At 41.7% G+C, this 27,985-nt stretch overlaps 4 protein-coding genes across 10 annotated transcripts; 1 reads left to right on the forward strand and 3 right to left on the reverse strand.

Annotated features, from left to right (window-relative positions):
• Positions 1–37: 37 nt before the first annotated feature.
• On the reverse strand, positions 38–8,883 carry LOC6557395 (transcription factor GAGA). 4 transcript variants are annotated; one of them, XM_032742710.2, is made up of 7 exons: positions 8,692–8,883; positions 5,376–5,841; positions 4,947–5,297; positions 4,634–4,863; positions 4,301–4,363; positions 2,460–2,945; positions 38–206 (listed from the first exon to the last, which is right to left on the reverse strand). In XM_032742710.2, exons 1-7 carry the CDS (start codon positions 8,881–8,883, stop codon positions 144–146), a joined length of 1,851 nt encoding a protein of 616 aa, XP_032598601.1. In that variant the 3' UTR covers positions 38–143. The 4 variants fall into 4 exon arrangements, with proteins under 4 accessions (XP_032598601.1, XP_032598546.1, XP_032598575.1 ...); XM_032742655.2 differs by lacking the exon at positions 4,301–4,363 and having other exon boundaries at positions 40–206; positions 2,460–2,998; positions 4,726–4,863; XM_032742684.2 differs by lacking the exon at positions 38–206 and having other exon boundaries at positions 1,259–2,945.
• Positions 8,884–9,091: 208 nt separating this feature from the next.
• On the reverse strand, positions 9,092–13,491 carry LOC6557389 (tRNA-splicing endonuclease subunit Sen34). Its single transcript, XM_032742717.2, has 6 exons — positions 13,406–13,491; positions 13,261–13,347; positions 12,949–13,209; positions 12,778–12,885; positions 12,375–12,709; positions 9,092–9,153 (listed from the first exon to the last, which is right to left on the reverse strand). The coding sequence occupies exons 1-5, from the start codon at positions 13,452–13,454 to the stop codon at positions 12,387–12,389; spliced, it is 828 nt and encodes a 275-aa protein (XP_032598608.1). The 5' UTR covers positions 13,455–13,491; the 3' UTR covers positions 9,092–9,153; positions 12,375–12,386.
• Positions 13,492–14,065: 574 nt separating this feature from the next.
• Positions 14,066–19,786, forward strand: LOC6557422 (alpha-1,3-mannosyl-glycoprotein 4-beta-N-acetylglucosaminyltransferase B). Of its 4 annotated transcripts, none has more exons than XM_032738021.1 (5): positions 14,066–14,419; positions 15,101–15,217; positions 15,353–15,704; positions 15,829–15,877; positions 15,949–19,786. In XM_032738021.1, the coding sequence occupies exon 5, from the start codon at positions 15,984–15,986 to the stop codon at positions 17,751–17,753; it is 1,770 nt and encodes a 589-aa protein (XP_032593912.1). In that variant the 5' UTR covers positions 14,066–14,419; positions 15,101–15,217; positions 15,353–15,704; positions 15,829–15,877; positions 15,949–15,983; the 3' UTR covers positions 17,754–19,786. The 4 variants fall into 4 exon arrangements, with proteins under 4 accessions (XP_032593912.1, XP_032593919.1, XP_032593923.1 ...); XM_032738028.1 differs by having other exon boundaries at positions 14,103–14,419; positions 15,359–15,704; XM_032738032.1 differs by having other exon boundaries at positions 14,103–14,419; positions 15,101–15,180.
• A 1,353-nt stretch (positions 19,787–21,139) lies between these two features.
• LOC6556604 (tyrosine-protein phosphatase non-receptor type 23) lies at positions 21,140–27,982 on the reverse strand. The gene is made up of 10 exons (XM_043215332.1): positions 27,817–27,982; positions 27,164–27,514; positions 26,365–26,763; positions 23,572–26,187; positions 22,395–23,504; positions 22,082–22,210; positions 21,832–22,013; positions 21,580–21,767; positions 21,392–21,511; positions 21,140–21,330 (listed from the first exon to the last, which is right to left on the reverse strand). The coding sequence occupies exons 1-10, from the start codon at positions 27,898–27,900 to the stop codon at positions 21,218–21,220; spliced, it is 5,292 nt and encodes a 1,763-aa protein (XP_043071267.1). The 5' UTR covers positions 27,901–27,982; the 3' UTR covers positions 21,140–21,217.
• Positions 27,983–27,985: the final 3 nt, after the last annotated feature.

Below are 27,985 nucleotides of genomic sequence, written 5' to 3' on the forward strand. Positions count from 1 at the left end.
CTGCTGCTGCATTTGCTGATGTTGCTGCTATACTGCTGCTGCTGTTGCTGCTGTTGTTGTTGCTGTTGCTGCTGCGCTTGCTGCCCACCGCCCCCGGAGACACCACCTCCTCCAGGGCCACCGGTCATATCGTTGGCTCATCATTACGTATTATTACCGCCTTTCAAAATGAAAACCTTCTTTACCAAAATATTCTTGTTGTTGCCCTATTTTACATTCGATTATTCGTGAGTGATTCACATTTGTCGATTGATTTATGAGTTGGCAATAATTTGATATATATATATATGTTCATATATATTTTGTTTGTTAGGTTAGAGTTGTTGGTGAGTTAACAACGAGGCAGCGAAAAGAGAGAAGACAAGATATAAAAAAACGAATTTGTTAATGATCTGGTTATGGATACCAAATGAGTTTAAATGTTAGGACAGTGCGGGGAAGACGACATGAAATGTTTTCTCAAAAAAATAATAAATCATATTATTTGCAGTCAATTTAATTTGACTTTTAAATCTTGTTTTGTTTTCAAAATGTATTTATGCTTTTTAATGGTATAGTTTTTAAATTGTAATACTTTATTATTATCAGTGACTTTTGGTTTTCTTTGTATTTTTATTTCATGACGCCCAATGTGATTGTGTCAGTGTGTGTGAGTTTCATGTTGATGCAGTAATTGATAAAATATAATTTAAAAAGTTGAAGAAATATACAAAAAAAAATTCAAAATGTATTGGTAAAATGTACTTCAACGACAGAGGAAGAGTTAGTCATGGGATGATAACAGGTAACAAACACAGTTAGTAACAAATGATAAACATACATCGATTATATAAAGACAAAAGTAAAAAAAAAAACAAATTAAAAATTAAGAATGTGTTCTACAAATGTAAAGAAAAACATCTAACACCAAATTTGCAAAAAAAAAAAATTCATTGAAATATTTTTTCAAACATTTTCTTCTTTTTTTTTTTTGGTTTATTCATGTATGTATATTTAGTTTAAATAAAATTTAATTTTATTTAAGTCATAAGAGTTAAGGTATTTTTTTTTCAGACAGGCCAAATCTTTGCAACATTAAAAAAACAACAAATATTAATAAACTATATTTTTTGTATAATTTCAAGGAAAAAATTGAGGCAAATATGTGACCCATCCTAAAAGGCGACTTATTTTAAAAAATTTGCAACTATTAAAATTAAGAAATAATTTTGTAAAAATATAGATTTTTTCTTTTATGTTTTTTTTTTTGTTTGTTTGTTTTTTTTTTTTTTTTTTTTAGATATAATTTAGAGCGCATAGTTTTTGTGGGCTACAATTTTTTGTACAGTACCCAGGACCAACGTGGGTCCAAGAGCAATGCACAAAAATAGAAACTATATCTTATAGATATCTGTGGCTTGGTTTTAACAGAGTTAAGGCAAAAAGAAGTACAGGTCCGTGTGGACAGCATCAAGTCTAACTAGACTACGGTGAAAGATCGATACGATAGATAGATAGATAGATAAAGCATCCATATTAATTTTTCCAATAATTTATACTAAATAGTATGTGTTTAAGCAATCCACACATTGTATAAGTATTGCACACATTTAAAAAACAATTGATCAACATTTTTGTGAAAGTGTCGTTAATTATCAATCCACGATTTTGAGCAGGCTCACTGATCTGATATTAGATTTGACTAGGATGCCTAGTCAGTTCAACTATGACTACATACACATAACAATGGCGGCGCTCGGGGGGTGGGGGGTGGGATATGGGGAAAGGGGATCGTTGTACGTGGCAAACTAAAGCAAAATTACATAGTCCAATAACCATAGCGCGTTCTTAAACATAACTAAGTATTGCGAAACAAATTAAACATAGCGAAATCAATAATTAAATTTAAATAATTGTACAACAAAATTGGTTATAAAAACTAAAAGACACTTGTGAAATGCCGAGCAAAGAAAACTTAATGACACTGGTCTAAAGTCGATATTGAACATTAGTTTGAAGTGCTTGAAAATTGAAACGAGCTTAATTGTTTTTTTCTTTCGTTTTTTTGTTTTTTATGTTTCAAGTTAATTTGTGCTTGTTGAACGACGGCTCGACTTTAAGCCAGTGTCATTAACTGTGATCGAATCTGGACAATAGTTGTGTAGACTCAAGCACAGTTGGTTAATTACAGTTTGCTCCACATATCCATAAGTTTAGATGGTAGAAATTTAACTACACGCATTCCGGGAAGAGTAAAGCGTATTGTGGTGAACCAAGTCAAGGGATTGGGTATCAAAAATTTATGTTTTCTACGATTCCGTCCGATTCGTCAAAATGTTGCTTGTTGCTACTCAAAGCGTCTGTTGTGGTTGTGTTTGTTGTTGTTGTTGCTGTGGTTGTTGTTGTTGTTGCTGCTGCTGCTGCTGCTGTTGTTGCTGCTGCGGCTGTTGCTGTTGTTGTTGAAAATCAGTCATATTCACCTGATTTATATTGCCAATGATCTGATGACCCTGCAACGTTTGCACCTGAGCAATTGATAACGGCGCACCACTCTCACTGCCATCCGACTGAGCCACCAGCTGTTGTTGCTGCTGCTGATTGGCCGCCTGCTGCTGGGCGGCAGCTTGTGCACTGGTCGTTGGCGTTGTCAGGTTGCCTGACGAATCGATGATCTGATGATGCAACGTCTGCTGCTGTTGCACTTGAACTTGCTGCTGCACCTGCTGCTGTTGCACTTGGCCGCCGGCTGTGGTTGTTACTGTCATTGTTTGTTGTTGTTGTTGTTGCTGCTGCTGCTGTTGTTGTTGCTGCTGCTGTTGCTGTTGTTGCTGCTGCTGCTGTTGCTGCTGCTGTTGGGCATCGGGATCCTTTTTCACTTGCACGCCTTGTAGTGGATGTAGCGATTGCACCGTTTGCACTTGAGGCACAACTCCGCTGGAGTTCAAAGTGCCACTGCCGCCTTGAGACTGGGATTGAACGGAGCCAGGTGTGCTGCTGCCAGGTTTCTTGCCACTGGGTACTGCAAAGTATATCAGGGAAGATGAGTATAAGCATTGTGGCCACAAAGAGCAAAGTGTTAATGAGTAAGGAGTCAACGACTACGCGACAGGGCGACACCAAAATACTGGGCCAGAACTCGAACAGTTGAGATAATAACAACCTGACTACAAACAACGACAGCGGGTACAGGAGAAGGATTGAGAGAAAGTTAGGTGTGTGTGTACGTGTGTGTTTGTATAAGTGTATAGGTGTTTGTGTGTGTTAAATTATAAACAAAAATAAAATTTAATAACTACTAAATGATATCAATGAGTTAGTTATCAGAATGAGAACAAAATATGGGAGGATGTGGCGAGTTAAATCGAAAATTTAAAAAAAAAAACTGAGACAAAATAAAATAATAAAATCGAGCAGCAAAAAACGAAATTTAAATAAATGTTACTTTTTTAAAATATAGCCAAAAAAAAAGTTACAATAAACCACAATTGGTTAAAATTAATATCAAATTTGAGCTCAAAATCAAAATACAGTATTTTCTTGCAAAGACAATAAAACTAAGAACATAGTGCACACGAAATGAGAGCCAATTAAAAAGAGACGTTCGATATGTATAACAAATATGATAAATAAATCAATATTAATATCAAATTGCCGCAGCATCAAAAATTAATTGCAAAAAATTTTGGTTATATAAAAATGATATACGTATATATTTATTAAACAATTTGTAATATATATAATTATATATTATTTAAAGAGAAACTTAAAGTGAATTTTCTTTTTTGTTTTTAAGCCACAAAGGAAGCTTACAATTTAAAATTAATTGTTGTTTTTGTATCTTTTTTTTACATCTTAGAAATTATTACGCGACATGATTTATTTTTTAAAGTTTTTTTTTTTTTTAAGTAAAATAGTTAGAGTATTTAGCGTTATATGCAAGAAAATACTGCATAGATTGTTATTATTATTATTATAATTATTATATGCTTGTGTTAAGAATGTATAAGCGAAATTATGAAACTTACAACAAAAATTATACAAAATGAAGGAAAACATTCATTTGCTGACGGATTATTTTGTTTATCATTTTGTTATTTACAAACATTGTATATGTGTGTGTGTGTGTGTGTGAGCGAGTGTGTTGTGTTGTGTTACATGTGTGTGTGTTTAGGTGGAATGATTAGGCGGGCGGCATTGGGCGACGGCGTCATTATTGTTATTATAATCATAATCATTATTGTTGCTGTTGCTGCGGCATAAACACTTGATCGCCCACAATGTGTATAACATTTTGCATGCCCTGCTGTTGTTGCTGCGCAGCGGCGCCGCTGCTGGTGCCACTGCCACCGCCGCCGCCGCTGCCGCCGCCACCAGCGCCGCCGCCCTCATGCTTGACATTGACGCCCATTAGATGCGCTTGACCTCCACCCGCGCCGCCAAGCGTTGTTGTAGTCAAATGTTGTTGTTGCTGCTGTTGTTGTTGTTGCTGCTGCTGTTGTTGCTGCTGTTGTTGTTGCGTCGCTTGGTGATGATGCTGCTGCTGTTGCAGTTGCTGCTGTGGCAACACCGTACTGGCCATAATCGTATTACTGCTGGACGTGGGCGTTGCAATTACCCTTGTGATGGGCGTGCCACTGCCACTGACTGGCGTCGCACCCGCCGCACCCGATGCAACACTGGTGTCGCCCTCCGCCGTCGTATTCAGTTCACCGCTGGTGTCTAGTGTTGTATCATTACCGGACTTACTTTTCTTCTCCTTTTTGACGCCCGGCTTGGCGAAGTGCCGCAGCTCGAGATGGCGTCGCAGATTGCGCGATTGACGTATGACCGCATAGCAAATGGGGCATGTTGCAGGCTGTTCCGATTGTGATCGTGATCGTGGTTCTAGAAATCGAAACAAACAACGTATTATTATCAATTATTGTTATTAGATAACAAAGCCACACAACAACAATTGAAAAACTCACTTTCTGTGCCAGGCGGATGTTTGGTGCGTTTGGCCTTGGGCGTGGCGGTGGTGCCACTGGCGCTAGGCGTTACCGTTGTTCCAGATGCTGTCGTTATCTCACCGGTGGCCGCATTGGCCGATGTCACAGGTATCATATTGTTGGGATCCATGGTCACAATTGTCTCAACCTTTTGCCCTTCACTCTTGATGATCGGCGTCGTCGACAACAGTTGCGTTTCGGCGCCATTCTCATCGAGCACCTGCTGCTGTTGCACCACTTGCTGTTGCTGTGCGGCCGCTGCGTGCGATGAGGTCGGTGTGCCCATAATCGTGTCCATGCCTTCAATTTTGCTTATTTTCGGTGCCGTTGCTGTGCAGAAAACCAAAACACACAAAAAAATAAAAATCGAATTCGAATTTGATGTGAAAGATCCAATTCGAGACTTACGTGACATTTTTTTGACACGCGGCTTTCGTTTGCGTGCGGGTAAGAAACTTTGTATGACGGCCTGATCATGTTTGGATGTATCCGCTGTGACAATCGTCTGCTGGTGGCCGGCGGCATTGGTCTGTGTGGTCGCCTGCAGTATCTGTCCCTGATGGTGAATGTCCTCCACAACCTGGGCGTGCACAGTTTGCTGCGGTGCCGTTGCAATCGTCGCTATCAATTGGTCCTGTTCATGGTGCTGGGGTATCATATGCTGCAGTTGTATCGAGTGCGTTGTATAATCATCTTTAGTCACCGTCTGCGGTGCCAGGCCCTGAATATTGAGGCACTGTGCCGCCTGCAACAGCGATGGCAACTGTGCATGATCGACGCTCACTTCGCCACGGTAGACAAACTCGAGCAGTGCCTCCAAATCGTTGGCATTGACGCCAGCCAACATCACCACTGGATGTTTGCATGGCGTGTTCTGTATATTTAATAAAGCAAAAAAGCAACAAACCGAATGCATTAAATAATATATTTCTATATAATTAACCAAAGAGTTGGCTTATATTAATATGAGCATGATTCTGTAATAATTTGTTAATCTGTTTTAAAAATTCAATTTGAAATTTACTTTTTGAAATTATATATAAATAAAAAGTTGGAATCACAAAATTTAGTGATAAGAAATGTGACGAGAACAAATGACTTGTTGACCGATTACAATTTACACCCGTGTTATCACACACACACACATATAGCATAAAAATGCAACAGACAGTCAACATTTCTTTGCGGAAATCATGTTGAACAATTCTGCTGCTGGGTTAAGGAATTTCTCTGGCAATATTTGTACCGTTGCCTTTTTTGGCGCTCCAAAATTCACTTGCCGGTTGTGTTGTGAACTGAGCGCGCGCTCAGCTAATGGTTGACTGCGGCTGACAGAGACAAAAGAATTGGCCATCACAACTGAGACGGAGACCATCAAAACAAACGGATAAATAGTCGACAAACTCACACACACACACATACACACGCACAGCAGACACGCACACGCACACACACACACACACAGACACAGAGATACACGCATACTCTCATCACAACAATAAACCGGCTTTTGGCTTTGCTATGCGCGCTCTGCATTTCTGCAGCAGGATTGGAGATGCTGCTCGTTGCTCTGCTCAAGAAAGAGCAACCCGCTCACTCACTCACTCGCTCTCGCATTGCCAGCGAGATTTAATTAGCGGGCAAAAGTAAAATATTTCTGTGGCAAACAGAGGCTCGCTTAAAGCAGCGGTGAGCGACTACTGCTTACCCTACCCCTCCTCTCTCTCTCTCTTCTCTCACCGTCAGCGCTGCTAGCGGTGCGCCTCTCACCCAAATCTCTTTAAATGTCATCCAGCCGCGCTCCGTCGCACTCAAACCCGCAGCAAGGCCACGTAGCAAACGCTCTTTGAACTCTACACTCCCTTCAGATATAGTTTGACTGCTTTGCCGGTTTACCTAATGCTGCTGCTGCGGCTGCGGCTACGACTGCTGCTGACGTCGCAGTCGCCATTGCTGACGCTCATCGATTTTTTCTTTTTATTTTTTACAGAGTGGTTGCTTTTCGCTGGTTGCATTTTCTGCTGCTGAGGGAGCAGAGCAGCGGGAGCAACAAAGAGCATTGTGTACGCGTTTAGCATGTGTGTGTGAGTGTAACGAGATCAGTGACTGACTGCCTGTCTGCCTGCGACTCTTGCAGAGTTCACTTCACATACACATATGTAAGAAAAAAAAAACAATTTTTGACATTTCCCGCGAACCGACTCTGAGCGACGTTTTTCACAAATTACGCTCTGTTTACTTTTTGAATGTGGGAGCAGCGAGCGGAAAGCAGCAAGTAGCGAGCGTAAAGCCGACGCCAGCCAGCCAGGCAGCCCAGTGTCAGGTGTTCTACACTCTGTTTTGCTCTGTTTTGGTCATTTGACATGTGGACGCCGCAGCAGCAGCAGCAACAGCAGATGATAACAGAGAATATCTCTGATTATCTGATTTGCGCTGATCAGAAGCGAACTAGTTCTAGTTCTTTTATAAATGTGTAGTGCAAATATTGAAGTAAATATATCAAAAAGAAAATATAAAAAGCAATGAAATGCAGCATTGATATAAGTACAGTAGAGCACTTGAATTTCAAAACGTTAAAATGTAGCAAAAAAAAAAAGAAAAAAATATACAAAATCAAATCAAAAGGCAAATGAGTTCTACATACATAGGTAGATATGTATTAAAAGCTATATATGTATTCATACATGTTCATATATAATTTTGATACGAACTGTGTACATTTTACAGTGAAACTTGGATATGGCAAACACACACACACACAGAATAAACAAAACGATAGCAATATTTACGTAAGTCAACTGAGCACTTCTCGGCAGTATATTATTTTAATAAAAATAAAAAAACCATATAAATAAATAAAAGTTTTAAATTTATGCGTTTTTTCGTGTCTCCATACCCAATATAAACTGTACATTTACAAACACATACAAAGCAAAAAGAGGTCGCGCTCGTGTGCACCCAACAACAGCCAACAAGAGCCAGTCAGGCAGCCCCGTCGCTTGGCGGCGGCGCTCTCGTTTGCGCTCGCTCTAACACATTCGAACTGAAAGTTGGCGCAACTTTAGCTCCCCATCCCCTCATTCCCCCTCCTGAACACAATCTTGCTCCGTTGCGCTCTCACTCTCACGTCAGCTCTCTGCCTCTCTCGCTCTCACTCTCTCGCTCTCGCTCTCCCTCTCACTCTCTCGCTCTTTGATATAAAAGCTTATAAATTTTTATAACAAACAAGTTGATAAGCAGGAGGGGGGCTATCAGGGGGCATTGACAACGTCAGCGTTGGCGTTGGCGCAAAAAAAAAGAAGAAAAAAGAGTGTGCAGCCGCAGCAAAAGCAACTCATTCAACTCAATTGACAATTGAAAAGTTATACAAAAATCTCTGGCAAACTAAAATAACGAAAGAGGAAAGTTAGCCAGGAGCTGGCTGAGCGCGAGTGAACACGTCTTCAACTCACACACACGCACACATACAAATGCACACATAGAGAGATTGAAATTGAGACACGCAGGCAAGCTCAACATGCACATGGTGAGTTGGAGACACACTCACACACACTCACACACACGCAGTCACAAATACATATTAACCTATTTGGCAAGTCGGACAACGATGTTGATTTCTCTGTTTACAAACTGTACACACAACACATGCCAGCAGCAAAAAAAAAAAAAATTATTGCTGGTTGAGGTTATGTGTGAAAAATGAAAAAAAGCTCTCTTTACTCACCTTTAGCAGGTCCAACAGAAATGGCGATGCCGCACAGAGCACAATTTTGTGCGCTGGAAAACTGCGTCCGCCGGCGGCCAACGTACAATCGACTAGGTCGCCATGGCAGCGCAACAATTGTATGGCCGATACCAGAGATGTGCCATAATCACCCCAGGTGAGCGAGTACAGTGAATTCATTGGCAACGACATCAGGGCTGTCGTCTCCAAATCCAACAGTTGTTCTCCAGCGTTGTAATTGTATTGATTGCTGTTCGTAGCCAACACGACGACGCTATTTATTATTACAGTTTAACAAACGAGAAATTCTATTCCAAATTGTTTTTTTTTTTAATGAAAAAAAGGCAGCTTCAAATAATGTTGATGCTGCTGTGCTGCTGCTGCTGCGGCTCCACCACCAGCACCACGTTCTCAGAGCTTTCACGACTTCGACTGAATGGCGCGCTGCTTATCGTTGTCCCCCTGTTGAAAATATATAAAGAAAAAAAAATAAGAAACAAGAGTAAAGAGCATGAGCAGATGGCAGGCAAACAACATACAACTCATGCGCTCTCGCTCTCTCGCGAGATAAACTTTTCGACTTGCATGTGTGCGAGTGTGTGAGTAAGAGAGTGGGAGGGGGAGAGGCCTGGGGTATGACTGGCGCATGAGCTCCACGCGCACCCCTCACTACCGCTCACGTTCGCTCGCAAGCGCTGTGAGCGCGCGTGAGTGAGACAACAAGAGAGCAAGTTTTACAGCTCGTATATGAAATGTGGGCCGTCCGCCCGCCCGCACCACCCCTCCCCCCCTCCCACAAACACACACAGAGACCGACCGATAGACGACGACGGAACGTATGGAAATGCATGACTTTAGACTTGGAAAAAAACACACACACACATCTAACGAATGAACTGGCAACAAATAAAATTTGTTCTTTGAATATCAAATAAAAATAGCGCGCCATCAGCACAAATACACAAACACACACACACAGGCACAGCAATATGCATATTTTGATCGGGTTTTCCCATTCTATTTTTTTCTTTTTGAAATGTGTGGTTTTTTTGTTGCTTTTTGGTTTTAGCGTTTTTACAGTTTTGTACAGTTAACGCGGCATTGCATTTGTTTCAAAACTGCACAGATTCATTCACAATTGTGTTGTTATTGTTGTTGCTTTTGTTTGTTTACACGCCGTCGCTCCCGGAGCGAACAGAATTTTATGCATGTTGAAATTATCTTCTCACCGGAGCGCAAAGAAAAATCTGCTTGCTGCTATTTTATACTCGGTTATTGCTTTCCCTTCTTGGCCGCCACGGCGCTCACGGCTGTTGGCTCTGATAGCTCTTGGTTTACTTTTTTTTTTGCTGCTGCTGCTCTGCTCGCCAACGTTGAATAACTCGAACTGAGCTCTGAGCATTTCGATCGAATTACGTTCTGCCAGCGCGACGAGTTTTAGTCTCTATACGGAGAAAATTTCTGATCATGCGCGCAGAACCGCTTTTTGGTGGTGGTTCATCGTCACTGTGTGCGTGTGTGTGTGAACGTATCTATGTGAGCATGTGTGTGTCTGTGTGTGTGTAAGACTGTTGCTGCCGCCGTGAGCGCATGAGAGTGAGAGAGATGGCTGGCAGTGCGCGCTCTTGAAAGTACAGTTGACTAGCAGCGTTACCAGACGCAAACAAAATTTAAGTGAAACGCAAAATGCAAGAGCATTTTTAGCGAGGCAAACAAAATACTAGTACAATAAAAATAAATTTTTAAAAAAGCAGCGAGTGGAATTTGTTTTAATAACATACATGTGTCGAACACATAAATTTAAAATGTGCATTGCTGAAAACAAAAATATATACTTTTATATAAAGGTATCATAGGCAATTTGAACTGATCAGTACTAAAGTTTATAGTTTAGATACTTTTGGGTTTAGTTGCTTTAATTCCTTCGAACAGATCCTGTTCAAAAAAGCCGGTTCGCTCTTACAAATTCTATTTTGCCTGCTGCTCAGTTAGCGTACTCTTTGGGCACCTGTTATTTTGAGGCATGCATGCTTGCATCCCAGAGACAGGCAGCTCGACCCTATTTTTATGCAGATCAAGTCCCGCTTAAGAGCAGAACTAAACGGGGAGAGTACGGAGAGAATTACCAGTGAGAGTTCTTCATCCATGGTGCGTCCAATACTCTGAGAAGTAGTTAACAAAGTGAGCGGCATGTGAGTAGAGCCGAAATAAAAAAACAAAACCAAACCGACGCAAGATTACAATTTTCTCTGTTTTGATTTTGATGCTGCTGGTGCTGGACACGAGAAATGTTAATGCCGCTTTAAAAGTCCAATCAGCATTAAAGCAGTGAGTGGTGAGCAGTGAGCGTATTTCATAGCTGGCAATGCTCACCGAGAGCCATTGGGTGGGCCTGGGTGGTGATGGTGAGAGAGAAGCATGGGGAGAAACAGCGTGACTGAATGAGCAGCGCACAGTGGGCCGAGCAGACTTGTGCTGAAGCCCATGCAGTTAGTTGCGTTTAAAAGACTGCTGAACCACTGTGCAATTGGCTGGCTGAAATTCGAACGGCACGACATTGCTTGGCCTCGCGGCCACTTCCCTCTTCGCCCCTCTGCACCCCTCTCCCTGTTAACCTTATCATCGTTTTTGTTCTTGTTTCTGTAGTCGAAGTCTATTTAAAAAAAAAAAGCGTAATACTTGAAAAGCAGTACACACATGCTAAAATTTGTTGAAAACGTATAAGCAAACAGAAATACACACACACATACATTTATATGTATATATATAAATATGTCTGTATGTGTGTATGTATATTTATTTGCCTGTTTACACATCTGAGTTTTTGTATGAATTCATTTCGACGCCAATCCAATTATAAACTCATTTTACTGGCAACATTCACTAATTAATTTATTTTGCGAAATTTTATTTCCGAGACGAGAACGAAACAAAAGCATCTCCACCCGTTTTGAATGTCGTCGCAATAATAAACTCATTTTTACATACAAAAATTGGAACCTCTGACTGCGGCCGAATAACAGCGCCAGTCAGTTTCCCTCTCCTGCCGAGATACAAGCGGAGAGGTTTGCGACACTGTCGATGAGAGGAGAGGATAGCGCCGGGCGCGCGTACTCCAAGAAATGGTACAAAAGCGGACCAAACACACTATTCAAGAGTTGTTCTTTTTTTGTTGTTTATTCCCTCATTGTCTTGCTTTCTATTTGTGTGTGTGTGAGTGCGCACTCACAGACATGAAGAGACTCTCATTGAGAGAGAGAGAGTGAGAGAGAGGGGAAAGAGTCCAAAGTCACGCAAGGTGCTGCTCTGTTATTGTATCCAATTTCCACAAATTGAAAATCTTCTGAAATTGCAACGAGATGCAAGAGATCTGCGCTCAGCAGCAACACAGACTGTGGGAGTGTGACCAAAGTGCAGGAATTTCAAAATAATATAAAAGAGAAAAATAGAGAGGGAGAGGGAAAAGAGCAATCTTTACAATACGCAAGCAGAACTTTTACTCCATGGAGAATTAACTGTATTCATGCACAGTAGTCGCTCGCTTACAGAGATTTTTGTTAAAGATTTTTAATCTAACCAGCAAGAGATTAATAGGTACTTTAAATGAACCGAAGATATTTTTGCTTTAATTTTTAAGTCTTCATTCAATTTTATTTGGAATGATTTGATTATCTACTACTCACCTGAAACTTTACCTACTTGCTGGGATTGGACCAGGCAACCGTTTGATAAGCGATCTGATTGCCAGCAGTTGTCGCATGGGCAAAAACGCATCTCTTGTTGACAATCACCGATAAGCGCACCTTGGCAATCAACTCGAGTGGACGTATAGCGGGCGTTGACTGAACGATGACAATGTGTGAGGCATGATATAGCAATGGATCGCCGGGATAGACCAGAAAATCGGCACCAAAAGCATCGCCAGCAGTGACATATTTGCCCCTTTTCCAGAGATCATGAAAAACCCGATATTTAAGCGAGTCAGTGTCATAAATTCGATCCGTATAAAGCTGAGCGGCTGGCAAATAAAATAAAACAATAGTTAATACAGATCATAAGTAAATGCTATTCGAATTTTGGGCCTACAATGATTGGGTAAATGGGCACACGGCACTTCCACCAGAGCATTCTGACGATCAAATTCAAAATGATTGCCAATCTCATCCAGCACATCTTTTGCTGTCAAATCGGCAGCTGCTAGGAAAGATTTTGTTTTTTACCATTATTTGTTATTAGTATGTTTTGCTTGCCACACACCCTCTGCTGTTTTGCCTTGCTGCAGCAACTTGTTGCGTTTGCCATTTAGAATTTTATCCACATGCCGTTTGGTTTCGCGTAACTTTTCCGCCTTTAAAGCATCCGCCTGGGCCAATAAACGCCTATCAAATTCCTCTTTATAAGCCATCAATTTAGCCGAATCTGGCTGTTTTGATAAATCAACAACTTTGCTAACCAGCACAGCGATGCCTTCGTCAATGAGCAACTGCGTCTCATAGTTAGTCAATGCCAACGGCAGAGCTGGAAGTTAAGATTGGTAACAACTGATTTCAATTGAGATAAAGGTCTCACCTGCTTCACTGGTGCTCCAGCCTCGGCTGTTGGCTGTGCCCACGAGAGCGCCCATTATGCGATGCTTTGTGCGCAGATCCATACAATCTAATCAAATTCGAGTAAATAAAAATTATATATTTATGTCTATATTTTACTAACATACCGTCCACATCGAAAATATAGCCGGTGCCGTTTAACAAGGTTAAATACATTTTTTCTTTAGCTTATTTTGTCCAAGCTTCTTCTTTTTGACAAAACCATCTGTTTTTGGCATTACCAAACATAACTTTTGCTGCACTGTTATTAACAGCAGGCACATTTTGCTAGCTGGTAATGTTAACATGTTAAGCTTTGCAAGAAGAAAATCTCTTTAATTTTGTGAAATTGAGATGAATGTGAAAAAGTAGTTATTCTCGTTTTTCTTTCCTACTAGTATATAAAGTAAATTAAATTACATCTTAAATTTAAATTTACCAGCTGTTCACAGGTTCCAAATCACAGATAGTCGCAATTTGGTTCCGCAGAACTAAATCTGAATGTGTTCTCAAACACTGCTTGATAAAATGTTGCGCTTTTAAATTTAAATTTACCAGCTGCTCACCGGTTCCAAATCACCGATTCTCAAGGGAGTCACAATTTGGCTCCTCTGAACTAAGTCTGAAACTCTTGCGAAAAGCTGGTTCCAGCTCACAGATTTTCAAGAGAGCAGCAATTTGATTCCGCTGAACTAAATCTGAATGTCTTGTCAAACACTGTTTGATCAAATATAGCGTTTGCCAACACACACTTGAAATTGAATGTTGCTTTTATTGTTGTTATTGTTGCTCTCGGTGGCGTTTTGTTAACATTTTCAACTCATGCATAAATTACGCGAGTGTTGCAACAATTTCCAAACGCATTTACATAACTAACCGACCAACTGCAACGAAAATGTAGTCAACACTGCTCAACGAGTATCTGTGCAAATTCGCAACAAGCAGAAAAAGAAAAAAACTAGGCAAATGAAGACACCACCCACAAAACACACAAAACAGTAGTCATTTTTCTCTTTTGTTGTTGTCTACACTCAATCAGTTCCTATTAAAGCAATTAGCGTGTCGTTTAACTAAAATTGCGTAAATTGCGCACTGATTGTGCGTTATTTGTGGAGCCCGCAATTAACTAAACATTACGTGCAGTGAGTAAAGAGCGTGTGTGGGTGTATGTGCGTGTATGGGTGTGTGTAGGTGTGTGTGTGTGACTCCCATTTGGGCACTGTTGCTAATGTTTATTTATATTTGTTTGTTCGTTTCTGTTTAATTTACAAATGTGTGTCGCAACTGAGTGTTAATGTTCACACGCACCTAGGCGATAGATTTAGATTGTTCGCTAGATATTTTTACACCATATTGAAAGTAAATTGCATTCCCCAAGCAAATTTCTAAGCGAAGTTTTAAACCTATTTTTTAAATTGCATTTTAGTCGTTATTAATTAATATCAAAATTGATGTGCGACTTATTAAAGATCAAAACAAATTTTATTGTGTTTTAAAGTTTTACATTTGATTGGAATATTCAAATATGATTTAAACTTTAATATATATATATATATATATATATATATATATATAGTAGCTGGAAATGTAACTGCATTTGTTCATTTTATAAACTAAAATATAATTATATATATTTATCACAATTGCATCAGGACTAATTCCATTTGCTAAGCTTTTTCGCATTGCAAATGTTCACGATACGACAATTTCGCAGATTAGATTTTCGAATACAAGTTTGCAGGGCCTTCCTTGCTCATTAACTAGAATAAGCCCATTTATTTACACGTTTCTTTTATTTCCGTCTACATTTCTCTTTTTTTTAGCATTCGCACAACCCACCGATGATCGAAGGGGCAACCAGACAATAATAATAACAACAACAACAACAACGAGAACAACAATAGTAGGAAGAAATACAAAGTATTTTGGCGCTTGGCCATGTAAATAGATTTTGCTTTTGGTTTTTGTTTATTTTTTCACACACACATTAACACACACACACACACATAGCGCAACTAATACATATATTTATGCAGACTATCAGATGCGGCAATATATTATACAACTATTGTTAGTTGCAGGTCATGTGGCGAGAATTGGGACAGCTGCCACATAAAAGCCGTTAACAACGACATTCACTGACTGAGGAGGGTAAGCCGATAACAACAACAGCAACAACAACAAGAAGAACAGCAGCACCAACATCAAGAATCGCCTAGACTTGTTAAACGTTTCGACCTTGGCCACCCCAAGCAGCAAAACTGGCTAAAATGGGGTGTGCAACCCACTTGGTGGATGTAGCCGCCTGTCTGCATTAGTCACAGAAAACGTGCAGTGAAAATGCGAACAACCAGTAGCTGTTCAATTAAGGCGCAAACGATGTGGCGACAAATTGCACAACAAAGCCGAGCAACACTATTCCAGCTGGTAAGCAAAACATTTATGCTTAAAAATGCCATAATTTAGTTGGCTGCAAAACTGCCTAACTTTGAAAGAAATCATTCGTAAGTTGGTCGTTATCAATGTTCACACTTGCCTCTGTTAATTGCAGTCAGTACATAGATCAAATTGATTCGGCAACTAGGCTCTTCACAAATTTGGTAAGTCTTTGTTATCGCGCCCACCTGCAAACATGAATTCTTAATGGGTTATTTTTGTTCCATTTATATAGTCTTTGCGTGAAGCGAGCAACGAACAGACATCAATATGTTTAAGATTCGTCAACGTAATTGTATGCTGATTGCCACGGTACTAATATTGGCGCCTTGCATTGTGATATTGATGGTATTGGGTCCAGAACTATCCACCGAGCAGTCGCTGACGCAACGGCTCGCCGAATGCCACATGCGGCTGCAGTATCTCGAGTCCATGTATCGTGCCCGCCAGGAGGATGTCTCGCTGCTCTCCCAGTATCTGGGCCAGCTGCAGTCCAACAATGCTAGCAATCTGACCAATGTTAGTCCACCACCGTTGCCGGTGGCCAATTTGCTGGATGGCCTCAGTCCGGAGGCACGTCAGCTGTTGCGCAACGCATCGCATATGTCCAAATCGGGTGCCTCGGGTTCGTCACGTGGCTATGTGCCCGTTCAGAATATCCGGCTGCCAAATGCCTATCACTTTCTGCCTCATCTCCTGGACGATGCTGGCTCGCTGCGTCCCGCCTATCTGCAGAGCAAAGGGCGTTCAGATGTGAGCATTGTCCTCGGCGTGCCCACAGTGCGACGCGAGAAGCAATCGTATCTGCTCAGCACGCTGCATAATCTCATCGAGAACATGAACGATGAGGAACAGAACGAAACGCTCATCATTGTCTACATAGGAGAAACGGACTTCGAAGCGGTGCAGCTGATAGCCAAACAAATTGAGACGAGCTTTGAGGCGCATCTGGAGAGTGGACTCATTGACATCATAGCACCAGCGCCCAGCTACTATCCAAACTTTGAGCGATTGCGTATCACACTGAATGACTCGCTGGAGCGTGTGAAGTGGCGCAGTAAACAGAATCTCGATTTTGCCTATCTAATGGCCTATGCCCATTCCAAGGGCACCTTCTATGTGCAGCTGGAGGATGATATATTAACGAAACGACAATTTATAACCACCATGAAGAAGTTTGCGCTCGATAAGAGCGCTTTAACCCGGCCAGATCAGTCGGACTGGTTTGTTTTGGACTTTTGTCAGCTCGGCTTCATTGGCAAAATGTTCAAGAGTGCCGAGTTGCCGTATTTAATAACGTACTTTCAAATGTTCTACAATGATAAACCGGTCGATTGGCTGCTAACGTATTTCATAGAGTCGAAGGTGTGTCGCACGGACAAGGATCAGAAGCATTGCAATTTGGCGAAGGTCCGCTATTGGCAGCACTTTCGCAAATCCCTATTCCAGCACATTGGCACCAGCTCCTCGCTGAAGGGCAAGGTGCAGAAGCTGAAGGACAAACAGTTTGGCAACAAGGTGCCCGCTTACTATGCGCACACGCACAATCCACCGGCGCTGGTCAAGTCGAATATAGCGCCGTATAAGAACTTTCTGCTGAAGCGCGCCTATCGAGGCGAAACATATTTCTGGGGTCTGCTGCCGCAGCCGGGCGATTTGGTGCAGATCATCTTTGAGCAGCCGACATTGTTGCGTCGCTATCTGTTTCGCAGCGGCAACTCGGAGCATCCGTCGGATCGTTTCTACAATACCACCGTGGAGCTGCTGCCGGCCGACAGTCTCAGCGAGAACTCGTCCGTCTGGAGCACTTATAACACCACAACGGATGGGTATCTGGTTGTCGGCGCTTTCGATAATCTGGGCGTTGCGGAGGGTCTGCTCGATCCCAAGATTGGTGCTATCAAGGAGCTGCGCCTCCACGTGCACAGCGACAGCGAGAACTGGGCACTGCTCAGCGAGATTGAGTTGCAGGAATCGGGCAGCAATGCGAGCAATTCGGATGCGAATGTGGCAAAGCCGCGCTTTGCGGCAGTTAGCTGATTGCTGCATCGTCATCGACAGCAGGCGGATATTTATGGTGGAGATCTAACCAAGAATTGATGTTGTCCCATCCTTGTGCATCTATTTGTATGTGCGTCTGTGTATCTGTACGTGTATGTGTATGTGTATGTGTATATTTGTGTATATTTTTTTATTGAGCGCTACTTTTAAATCCCTACCATCTAAATGTATAAATAACTAATCTCCAGGTATAATTATAACGTTTAACTGTAACTATTTATGACTGTCAACCAGCAGATATTTCGTACAATTCCCTCAAATAATAATCTCTCTTAACTGATGCGTGTCAGTTAACTTGATAAATCGAAAAGATATTCAAAGATAGTTTTTATCGCGTGTGAACCGTACTGTACTGTAACTGTTACTATGCTTATGCGATACACGATTTATATCGTTTTATATCAAATATTAATGTCCATATGTGAATGAATTTACCGGTAAACACATAAATCTCTTTTTACAAAACAGTCAGTCAATGAGTGGCGCCAGGTTTATCAATGTTGCAACATCGTTAGCTATGCATTATGATATTGTTAACTTGGCACATCGCATAGGCATTGAGCACGTGCTTTGATACTATTTCTGCATTGTGTTAATATATATACATATATACATTTTATACACAATTGATAATGTTTACGAATAGCTGTGCTGTGTAACTGAGCGCTCCAATTCCATTCTCTAAATACGAATATTATTTAGTTTTTGTTATGTTCTTTGCATTTCGAATAATTTAGTTTAAGTGTTATTCTCAACAATTGGCAAGTATATATTGAACGAAACGCATTCCAATTGTTTTTTTGACAACTACTTTCGTATTTCATTATTTCATAGAGATAACTGTCCAATCTGTCCAATCCATTTCTTCATAAGTTTATTGTTACGTTCTAATGTTTTAAATAATTGTTTTAAATTATATCATTATTATTATGACCATTATTTTGCTACAGTTACATATGTATGACAGCTGCTAATCTCAAGCCATAACAATCGAATAAGTATGTAATAAATGATTTTCATAACATTATAATTGACGTGACATGCATAACGACCATTTTTTAGCAATGTTTGCTTTTTACTGTGATTTGTTAATAATTTTTGCATTAACCATGAACGAAAATAAAACTAAAAGACGACTATAACATTAACATTAAATATTTGATGTGCGTTTCACATACACTATAAACTGTAACAAAAATTGCTGATTAGTCAACTAAATTTAAACCAAAAAGAAAAATATATATACTTTTTTACACAACGAGATAAAATAACATTATAATTATTTCGAAATCGAATTGGAAATGCCAAATTTATTATTATATAGCATATAAAAGAGAACAGTAAATGTTTACACTGGGTTCCTGTTGAGTAATAAAAGATATATTGTTAGTTGCAGTGGCATCTTCGAAATTGAGTTATTTCAATTTGTATACATTTAAGTTATTTTTGAAAAAGTTCTGTAAACATTTTCTGAAATCACTTCATGCCAACTGAAACGAACAAAATATTGTAGACTGCTTTGGTATATTGTTATAAAAAAAAAACAAGAACAAAAAGAAAAAGAAAAAAAAACTAACATCACGTTAACTATTTCGCTTGCTTAATTTTAAATACATAATACGCATATACTATATATATATTTTTTTATAAATAAATGTCCAATGTACGTACTTCTAAAGCCACAATAATTTTGCACCTTGATGTAATTGGAAAGATTTAATTGTTTAAATTATTCAAATTGGAATTGTAATTGAGCAAGAATTGAATTGAATTGAATTTAATATATAGCTAATTATATATATATGTAATATGTATAAAACGCGTTTGTCGCACACAGCCAACTTAGCAAATATGTTTATTGACCATTTTTTGTTCGTTTGTCTCTACACAATTCTCTTAAGCCAATCCAAGAAAAGAAACCTAACAGCAAAGTGCACGCTGGTAAAACATAATTGAAACATGCGTGCAACAAAGGTGTACAAGCTTAATAAATCATACAAAAAACATTGCAACACCATTTGTTTTCTTTAATTCCCAAAAATCATTTAATGATTGTAACTAATCGACACCAAAATGGAACTTCGTCTATGTTTTAAGTCCAACTTACAGATTGGAAACTTTCACTTACAACAAGTGCGAAATTAAAATTAAATGGATTTGTTTGCAGTGGCCAATCAATTTGTCTAATGATTTGAGTTATTAAAATCGAGTATAAAATCTGGAGTCTAAGGATGTATACTGAGAAATGAGCTGAATATTTTGAATATACATGCATAGAACAATGACTCATAAATATTTGCATTTAAATTAAATGACTATATTTATTGTTGCCAATTATAGATAATATTATTTTCGGATAACATAAAAATTTTATTTTTCAAAAAATATATGACAAATTTAACGACGAAAACGAATTATGTCCAATGTTCGTAATTACATATTAATAGTGACATTACTGATAACTTGCCTTTTAGTATCGATGGTATTTGATCCAGGATTATCCTTCCAAGCAGTTGCAGTCGAAAGGATGCGCCTTACAACAGACACCAGAAAATGTGACAGCTTCCAATTCAGGGCTCAGAATTGGCAAACTTGATTAGCTATCTGCAAATGTTTTACAATAATATATCCAAGCAGAGGATACTCTTGAAATTTATAGAATCAACTGCGAATTGGATTAGCATTGAGAGCATTTTGAGATGTCGATATTTCAACACATTGGCGGATTTTCACTGAAGGAAAGGCTCCTAATTCAAACGGGCAAACAAGTTAGTAACTCCTGGGTGCAGGACATGTATTCTTTTGCAAAATCAACTCTGGCTGATTGGATGCTGTTGTTTTTTTTTGTTTTAACGATTTTTTGTAGTTATTTTTGAATTTGATGCCATAATTTAATAGTTATTTGCCTGTTGTTCACTTCATTATCCTTATAATCAAGGATCCAAGCTATCTCGTCAGGCGAGAGTCTTTTTTGCCCTAATCTGTTTCTATCTGTAAATTTAAAATAAATATGTGTATTTAACTATCCCATTAAAAAAATAAAAGACTGATAATATCGAGTTTTATTTATAATTTATAATTTATTTTATTTTTTTCTTTATCGTTGATAGATTTAGATAGATACATAACATAATTGCATAGAGTTTTATAAACGTTGTAGATATATAGATATAATCAGCATTAATAAACATCACCATAGTTTGAAATACGTTTCATATAACAATAAAGGAAAAATAATAGTAAAATGTTTCGATATTGGCCATACTATTTTGATCTCGCTTAAATTGTTTGCAACAATATCAGCTCTGTATATAATTATGTATATGTATATGAATATTAAGTTAATACTTTTATTAAATAGTTGTATAAATATTATAAATTTTGCTGTTATCAGTGTGTGTGTGTGTATATTAAGCCATTTATCGATGCAAGCGTTCAGTCATTTATTTCATTTTCCAAAGCGCATCAAGCTCGTTTAATGGATCCTTGCTCTCCTGTTGCTCCTTGGCCGTTACCTGCGGTGCCATTTTCATCTGATATGATGTTATGATGCCACCTTAAATGAAACATATTATACAGTGATATATTGTAAACTTTTGGTGTAGTATTATTCTCACGTTTGTTGAGCACATCGTGTGCATGACTCAAAACAATTTGCATGGACTGCTCCAGGATTGCGGCATCACGCAGCGAATTTTGTCGCTGCTTGCAAATGCGTGACCAAACATCGACAACATCTGTTAAAGGTTATTAAATACAATGTGAGTGAAACATGTAGCAATCTTTTCAAAAACGAAATGCTCACTTATTAAAATTGGCCGCTTGGCTTGTGTGCCCATCAATGCACAGATGCCAATGGCCAACAGTTCGGATCGCTCGGATCCCGTCAGACAGTTCAAAATTAGCGGCGACGTGGGTGTATTGGCCTCCAGGCAGCGTTGCTGATGGGTTTGCAGCGCATTCTGCGCAATGCCCAGTAATTGAGTGGGTAAACTGTAAGCAACGGATCAGAAATTAGCAAATAATTAGAATTAGCACATTTAAGATGGATAGTTACGCTTTGGTCCATTGCTTGAGCTGCAGCAGGGATAGATCCAGAACAGCATCGGCACCATGCATCGATAATTTCAGTTGATATTCCGTGCAGTGGCTGAGCTGTTGCTGCTTCACACAGTTAACTGTGTAGTCATCGTAGTGGGTCGGCTGATTCAGAACCTGCGGCCAATAAGGATCAAAAAGCTGGCCAACGAAAAAGAATCCATTCTGATTATTATGGAAAGCCCAATAGAGCTGCTTGGCGAACTTACTTCATTGGTGGTGTGCAGACAGACCACAGTGCGAGACTTTTCCGACCAAATCATCGACCAGAAATCGTTGGTTGTATTCGCTTGCGGCGTTTGTGATACGATAAAGTTTGGACAGCCAGCGCTGAGGTTCTGCAACAAAAGACAAGATTCTTGTTAGATTTTGGGCAGTCAAAGCTTAAGTAAATATTTAATGCAGTTGAACTCAGTTTGGCATTCTTGAGTTTAAATAAGGCATCAATAAATTTAAATATTGCATTAGTTTGTATTTCTGATTAATAAATATTAAAGCTTTAAGCTGGCTGGACAGACGCACCTTCATGTAAGCGGCATTGATATAGTCATCCGTCTGCTTGTCCAGCTTGACGCGAGCATGATCGTAGGGCAGACAATCGAGGGAGCGATTCTTCTCGGGAAACAGCTTTGCTATGGTCGTTGTCCGCTTAACGCTGGTGTCCTTTTCGAGTTTCTGCTGCAGCTGTAGCCATTTGCTGCCCAGTTGCGTGTTGCCGTTCAACATTTTGACGTGCAGATTCTCGACCAGCTTCTCATAGCTCTCCACCTCCTTGTGGAAATATTTGAGCACCTTGTCATCGTTGAACGGATCGTGAGCGTGCATTTGGAATGTGATCAGTGGATGGCCATTGTTGGTAATTGCCGGTTGCTTGTCGCTGGCGGAATGTGTCAGTGAAACCGAGTCCCAGTCAAAATTCTCCAGTGAGCTCAAATCTGAGCAATTGGAGAGATTATCGAGGCTATTCTTACGCAATGAAACAACTGCGGGTGTTGGTGAAACCATAGGTGCTGCCACACTATCAGCAGCAGCTGCAGCTGCAGCAGCAGCTCCAGCATCGGCAGCAGCAGTAGCAGCAGCAATTGGATCGCTACTTGCAACCACATCGGTTGCTGCTCTCTCGCTGACTGCTGACGACGACGCCGGCGGCGGCGGCGTTGGTGTCGCCACAATCTCTGGTTGCAGCAATGGCTTGAGCACGACGCCCGTACAACAATCCATATCCAAATCACTAAGCAAATCCACATTGCTGCAATCCGACTTGAGGGGCTTGGTTTCCGTTTGCTGCTGCAGCGGCGAGGAGGCATACGGTGCACTGCTCGTTGTTGTTATGGTGTTGGCAATGCTGCTGCCACCGCTTTGCATATAAATTGGTGGTTTTTGATTAGCCCGTTGTTGTTGTTGTTGCTCCAGTTTCGGTTGCTGTGGTATTTGCTGTTGTTGTTGTTGTTGCTGCTGCTGCTGTTGTTGTTGTTGTTGTGTTTGTTGTGAGGGCGTCTCTCCAGTCGAGTGATAACCATAAGGTGGTGTATAATAGTTACCCACGCCCACCTCCGCATTGGGCGCAACCTGAGCATTGGGCTCAGCATCTGGGCCACTTGTTGCCGCCTTCGTATGCGACACGATCGGTGACTGCTGAATGGAGTTTAGAATAAATATAACTTATAGCATTTACAGGCCGTATAAGAGTCATACTTACATCAAAGCCGGTGGCCAGACTGCTGCGATTGGCCAGCTCCGAGTCTGTGGTGCCCACAACTGCCGCCTGACCGTTCTGCTGGCCGCTCAGCGTGAATTGGCCAAATTGGCCTTGCGAAACTCGCGGAATGTGATTGCTGGCATGCTGATAGCCGCTGCTGTATTCATAGACACCCGTTTGTGGATTGAAACTGTAGCCGGGATGGTTGGAGTAGCTCAAATAGTTCGACTCAGCACTGGCTGCAGCTGGCTGAGGCAGCGAAGGCGTGGCTGCCGCAGCCGGAGCGTGTTGTTGTTGTTGTGTTGCATATAAAGCTGGCTGTGGCGTCGCTATTTGTTGCTGAGCGTATGGAGAAATTTGCGGAGGCAACATTGAATTCTGCTGTTGCTGGTGCTGCTGCTGGCCATAAATGGCAGCCTGCTGCTGCTGCTGCTGTTGAGGATAAATTGTGGATTGTTGCTGTTGCTGCGGCGTCTGCGCCTGGGGATAAACTGTGGATGGCTGTTGCTGTTGCGTCGTCTGGACTTGAGGATAACTGGCTGCTTGTGGTTGGGGCAAGGTGTGTGGCTGTTGTCCATATGCCGTCTGTTGGTACATAGCCTGTGGATAGGACTGTGCCGCACTTGCCTGTTGATAGGCTAAAGGCTGTTGCTGCTGCTGCTGCTGGGCAATCTGTGCCGACTGCTGTTGCTGTGCATAGCTGAGTGGCTCTGCTGGCTGCGTCGATGTGGTTGCCACATAGAGTGGCTGCTGATAGTTGTAGCTGTTGTTGTTCTGTTGTCGAGGAACAGGAGAAACAGCTGGCGCTGCATACGCCACGGGATGATAGTTGTAGCCGCCATAGCCCAGCTGCGCCTGTTGCTGACCACTTTCTGCTACTGCTGGAGGAGGCTGCTGCTGGTGCTGGTGCTGTTGTTGCAAGTTCAGCTGCGCCATGGCGCCGTGCAGCGTTTGGGAGTTGGGCGAGGCCTGCGCCTTGTAGGCGGGCGGAGCAATGTGCTGCTGTTGCTGCTGGTACATCGGATTCGTGTAGCCGGCTGCATTGGGATCATAATATTGCTGCTGCTGCAGGCTGTATGGCGGCGGTGGCTCATTCGGAGGCGGTGCGCTCGCATATGCCGAGCAAGTGGCCTGCGCGGGATTCTCCGAGCCGACGGGCACGGGGCGTGCATCTAGCGTGGAAATGGGCGCAATGCCACCACTCTTCGCCTTGAGATAATCACGCAACTTGGGCGTTGAGCTGGTGGCGATTGTATCCGGTTTGCTGAGAGAGATTGCAGCTGGTGCTGGCGTTGGAGCTGGTGTTGCCTTGACGCTCTGTAGACGCTGCTGCCGCTCCTCGGATTGCACATCGCGTGCAGACTTGAAGCGGGTCAAAAGTTTCTGCACATTGCCCGCCAGCTTCTTGTAGAACTCCAAGCCCTTGGCCGACTTGGCCAACAGATCCTCGTACACATCATACGAGGCGGCCAGTGAGCTGTAGAAATGTTCACGCTTTTGCTTCACATCCTGCAGCGTTTTCAACACGGGCGCTGCACGTGCATATGCCTCGGTCAGCGCTTGCAGGATATTCTGTTGGGCGAGCAGATTCTGATCGAGCAACTGGGTGAGTCGCTCGTGCTTGGCCAGCTCCGTGGCGAAGAGCGCCTGTAGTCCCTCCTGGCCGCCATGGGCAATGACCTTGCTGGTGATGTCATCCTCATTGATCGCAATGCGCAAATCGGCATGGAATTGGGCACGTTGCGCCTTCATCTCGTTCACCTTGTTCACAATCAGTTTGACATCCTTGAAAATCTCGGTCGTGTTCAGCTCGGAGCTAAGCTTGGGCATCAGTTGCTGGATTTCCTGGAGAGGACGAGCCAATATCTTCAAATTATTCACATGCAAACTCATCGCTTTGCGCAGTGTATTATTGGATTCTCCAGCCCTCGCATGGGCTTCACTGTACTTCTGGAATTCGCGTGTCAGCTCCGTGATGTGGGCATTTGGTGTGCGCTGTACGCCGCTCGCCGTTTGAAATTCACGCTCCGCCTGCGCCTCCGCCTCAAGCATGTGGGTGAGCTCAGCGAGATTGGTTTCGACATCGGCTGTGATTTCGGCCAGCTGGGACATGGCCTCGATGAGATCGCTGATGGCGCTCTTGTTCGCATGCAGCGCCGCACAGCGATCGACAATGCCCTGTGGCAACTTGTTGGCCTGCTCCTCGTTGATGTTCAGATTGTCGAGGGTCAGCGAACTCATATAGCCCTCCAGCTGTGTGTCCTTCTCCTCGAGCAGTGCCCCATATTTGCGCAACAACTTCGCCTTCTCCTCGCTATACATCGAGCTGGCCTCGTGCGCCTTCATTGGCACGAGACGTGCAAAGATATCAGCGCCAGCATATTCTTCATCGGTAACAGCGAAACCGATGCCATTCACCAAATTGGCACCTTGAACGGCAGCGATTGTTGTCAACTCGGGGACCGCTTCGTGGTAGATGAACTCGTTCTCGTTTTTGGCATTCTTCCGTTTTCCCTCGACGACATCGGCGGTGAAGCTGAGCGACTCGTTGATCTCCTTTTGATCGGGCAGACCCTTCGACTCTTTGCGCGCCTCCTCCAACTTGTCCCAGGCCGCCTAATCATTAATAAGATATTAAAGACATTAATATTGATCATAAATCGCATATAATGTTGCAAAGAAAAATAAAAGCAATGAGAACAGGCCAATAGAATAAAGTTTTTTCTTTTTTTCTTACTTTCTAACTCTTTTAAAGTCTTCTCTTCCTATTATTTATATAATATATTAGCTCACCTGATACAGCGTCAGACGTTCGCCCATTTTGCGCTGCTCCTCGGCGTGCTGTCCCTGATACAGGTACAATATGCAGTTTAGGTAGTTAATCTTGAACTTGACGTATTTCTTCCACAGCTTGTAGACGGAGCTATCGATGACCTGCGCGACGGGCCCATCATCGCCACCGGTGAGCAGTGCGGCAAGTGCAGCGCCATAATAGACAACAATTTGGGCCGTCACCTTGGCAACAATGTGCGGCTTCCGGTTGTCAATTAGCGATTTTTCCAATATACATTCTTGTGCCTGCGCCAAACACACCTGCTGCTGGAAGACCAACAATTCGTTGGTCATAAAATCACCGCCGCTGCCCACGTTCGCGTAGCGTTCCCTCAGCTCGTTATAGGCCCAAGCGGCAGCCTGCAAATATTTAATTAATAATTAAATTAATATGAATATATATATATGTGTGGATTACTTCCCACATAAAGTAGCTATGTATGCATATTCAACATAAATTATTAAAAATTCAATTAATTATAAATATTAACATAAAGTGTCTATTAATAATTAAATTAATCATAAGTAATTAAATTAAATTATGGAGATATTTGAAATTATTATTAAATATAAATAAATAATAATTACTATAATAAACAATAATTATAAAATGAATAAATAATTCTACTAGATTGCAAGAGCTTTCCAAATAAATATTAAATATTCTTATATGACTTTCATTTTACTCATTTCAAACTCATTCTCTGTCCTGGAATGTCTCATTCCAATATGGTTCTCAATCATGGAATATGGTTCTCACCTGGAAATGTGTGCAGGCCATTTTCATGCCATCAACATCGCCGCGTGTCACCGACGCACCCGATTGGGTGTGCGAGGCGGCAATGTTGAAGAGGACAGCGGCACGCTCGAAGCGAATGTCGTTCCATTCGTGGACGGCGCTGTGATACAGATCCTTCCAGGTGAATGTGAATATGCTGCGATCCGCCAGCTGCGGGAAGCGATTCTGCATTGCGTGCAGCTGGCAATAATACCGTTTCATTATCGCCGCACCATCTTTGGTGGTGCGCATTGCCTGGTTGCGCAGCGTTTCCAGTGCGTGCACCTCCTTGGAATATGCCTCGGCATCTTCATGATAGAATTCCGCAATGTACTGGAAGACAAACGTAGTGTGGGAGAGTGAGACAGAGATACATGAAAAGAGATTACCGATCGACAATAAACTGTTATTCGTTTGTTTTGCAATTTGCAGTGCTAATCAGACGATGACTGCGACGTCGGCTGTGATGACTCAGCCGTTGTTGCCATTGTCATTGTACAAGCCGTGGGTGGTTCGAGGCGGTCTGTGGGGGGAATGCATACAAAAGCTGAGCGGATCAGTTTTCCCACTTGCCCCACCTCTCTTTTGATTGGTTAGTTCGTCGACCGTTGTTGTCCGATTTCTAATGCACCAACCTTTTTCAACGGGGCGAAGGATGTTCCCTCGGGACTGGACTTGAGGGCAAACCATAACATGTGCAGACGCGGCACGGCCTCCATTGTGTCCTGTTTTGCGGCCTTCTCAGTTTATTTATAATTTGGAAACGATTTCGAGACAAAACGTATTACAGAAAATTACTCTGCT

The sequence above is a fragment of the Drosophila grimshawi genome, unplaced genomic scaffold, assembly GCF_018153295.1.
Source record: "Drosophila grimshawi isolate 15287-2541.00 unplaced genomic scaffold, ASM1815329v1 contig_44, whole genome shotgun sequence".
Lineage (NCBI taxonomy): Eukaryota > Metazoa > Arthropoda > Insecta > Diptera > Drosophilidae > Drosophila > Drosophila grimshawi.

Excerpts from the sequence above, each read along its gene's own strand:
- LOC6557395 (XM_032742684.2), bottom strand. The coding sequence starts at position 8,883 with ATGTCGTTGCCAATGAATTCACTGTACTCGCTCACCTGGGGTGATTAT. Across the intron at positions 5,842-8,691 it reads TTCTGTTGGACCTGCTAAAG|AACACGCCATGCAAACATCC; the intron begins GTGAGTAAAGAG and ends TTAAATATACAG. Across the intron at positions 2,946-4,300 it reads GTGGCACCAGCAGCGGCGCC|TCTCAAGGCGGCAGTGGCAC; the intron begins GCTGCGCAGCAA and ends GTTCAATCCCAG.
- LOC6557389 (XM_032742717.2), bottom strand. The coding sequence starts at position 13,454 with ATGTATTTAACCTTGTTAAACGGCACCGGCTATATTTTCGATGTGGAC. Across the intron at positions 13,348-13,405 it reads CTATATTTTCGATGTGGACG|ATTGTATGGATCTGCGCACA; the intron begins GTATGTTAGTAA and ends GAATTTGATTAG. Across the intron at positions 12,710-12,777 it reads TGCCCATTTACCCAATCATT|CCGCTCAGCTTTATACGGAT; the intron begins GTAGGCCCAAAA and ends TTTATTTGCCAG.
- LOC6557422 (XM_032738021.1), top strand. The coding sequence starts at position 15,984 with ATGTTTAAGATTCGTCAACGTAATTGTATGCTGATTGCCACGGTACTA.
- LOC6556604 (XM_043215332.1), bottom strand. The coding sequence starts at position 27,900 with ATGGAGGCCGTGCCGCGTCTGCACATGTTATGGTTTGCCCTCAAGTCC. Across the intron at positions 26,764-27,163 it reads TGGCCTGCACACATTTCCAG|GCTGCCGCTTGGGCCTATAA; the intron begins GTGAGAACCATA and ends AAATATTTGCAG. Across the intron at positions 22,014-22,081 it reads GTCTGCACACCACCAATGAA|CTTTTTGATCCTTATTGGCC; the intron begins GTAAGTTCGCCA and ends TTCGTTGGCCAG.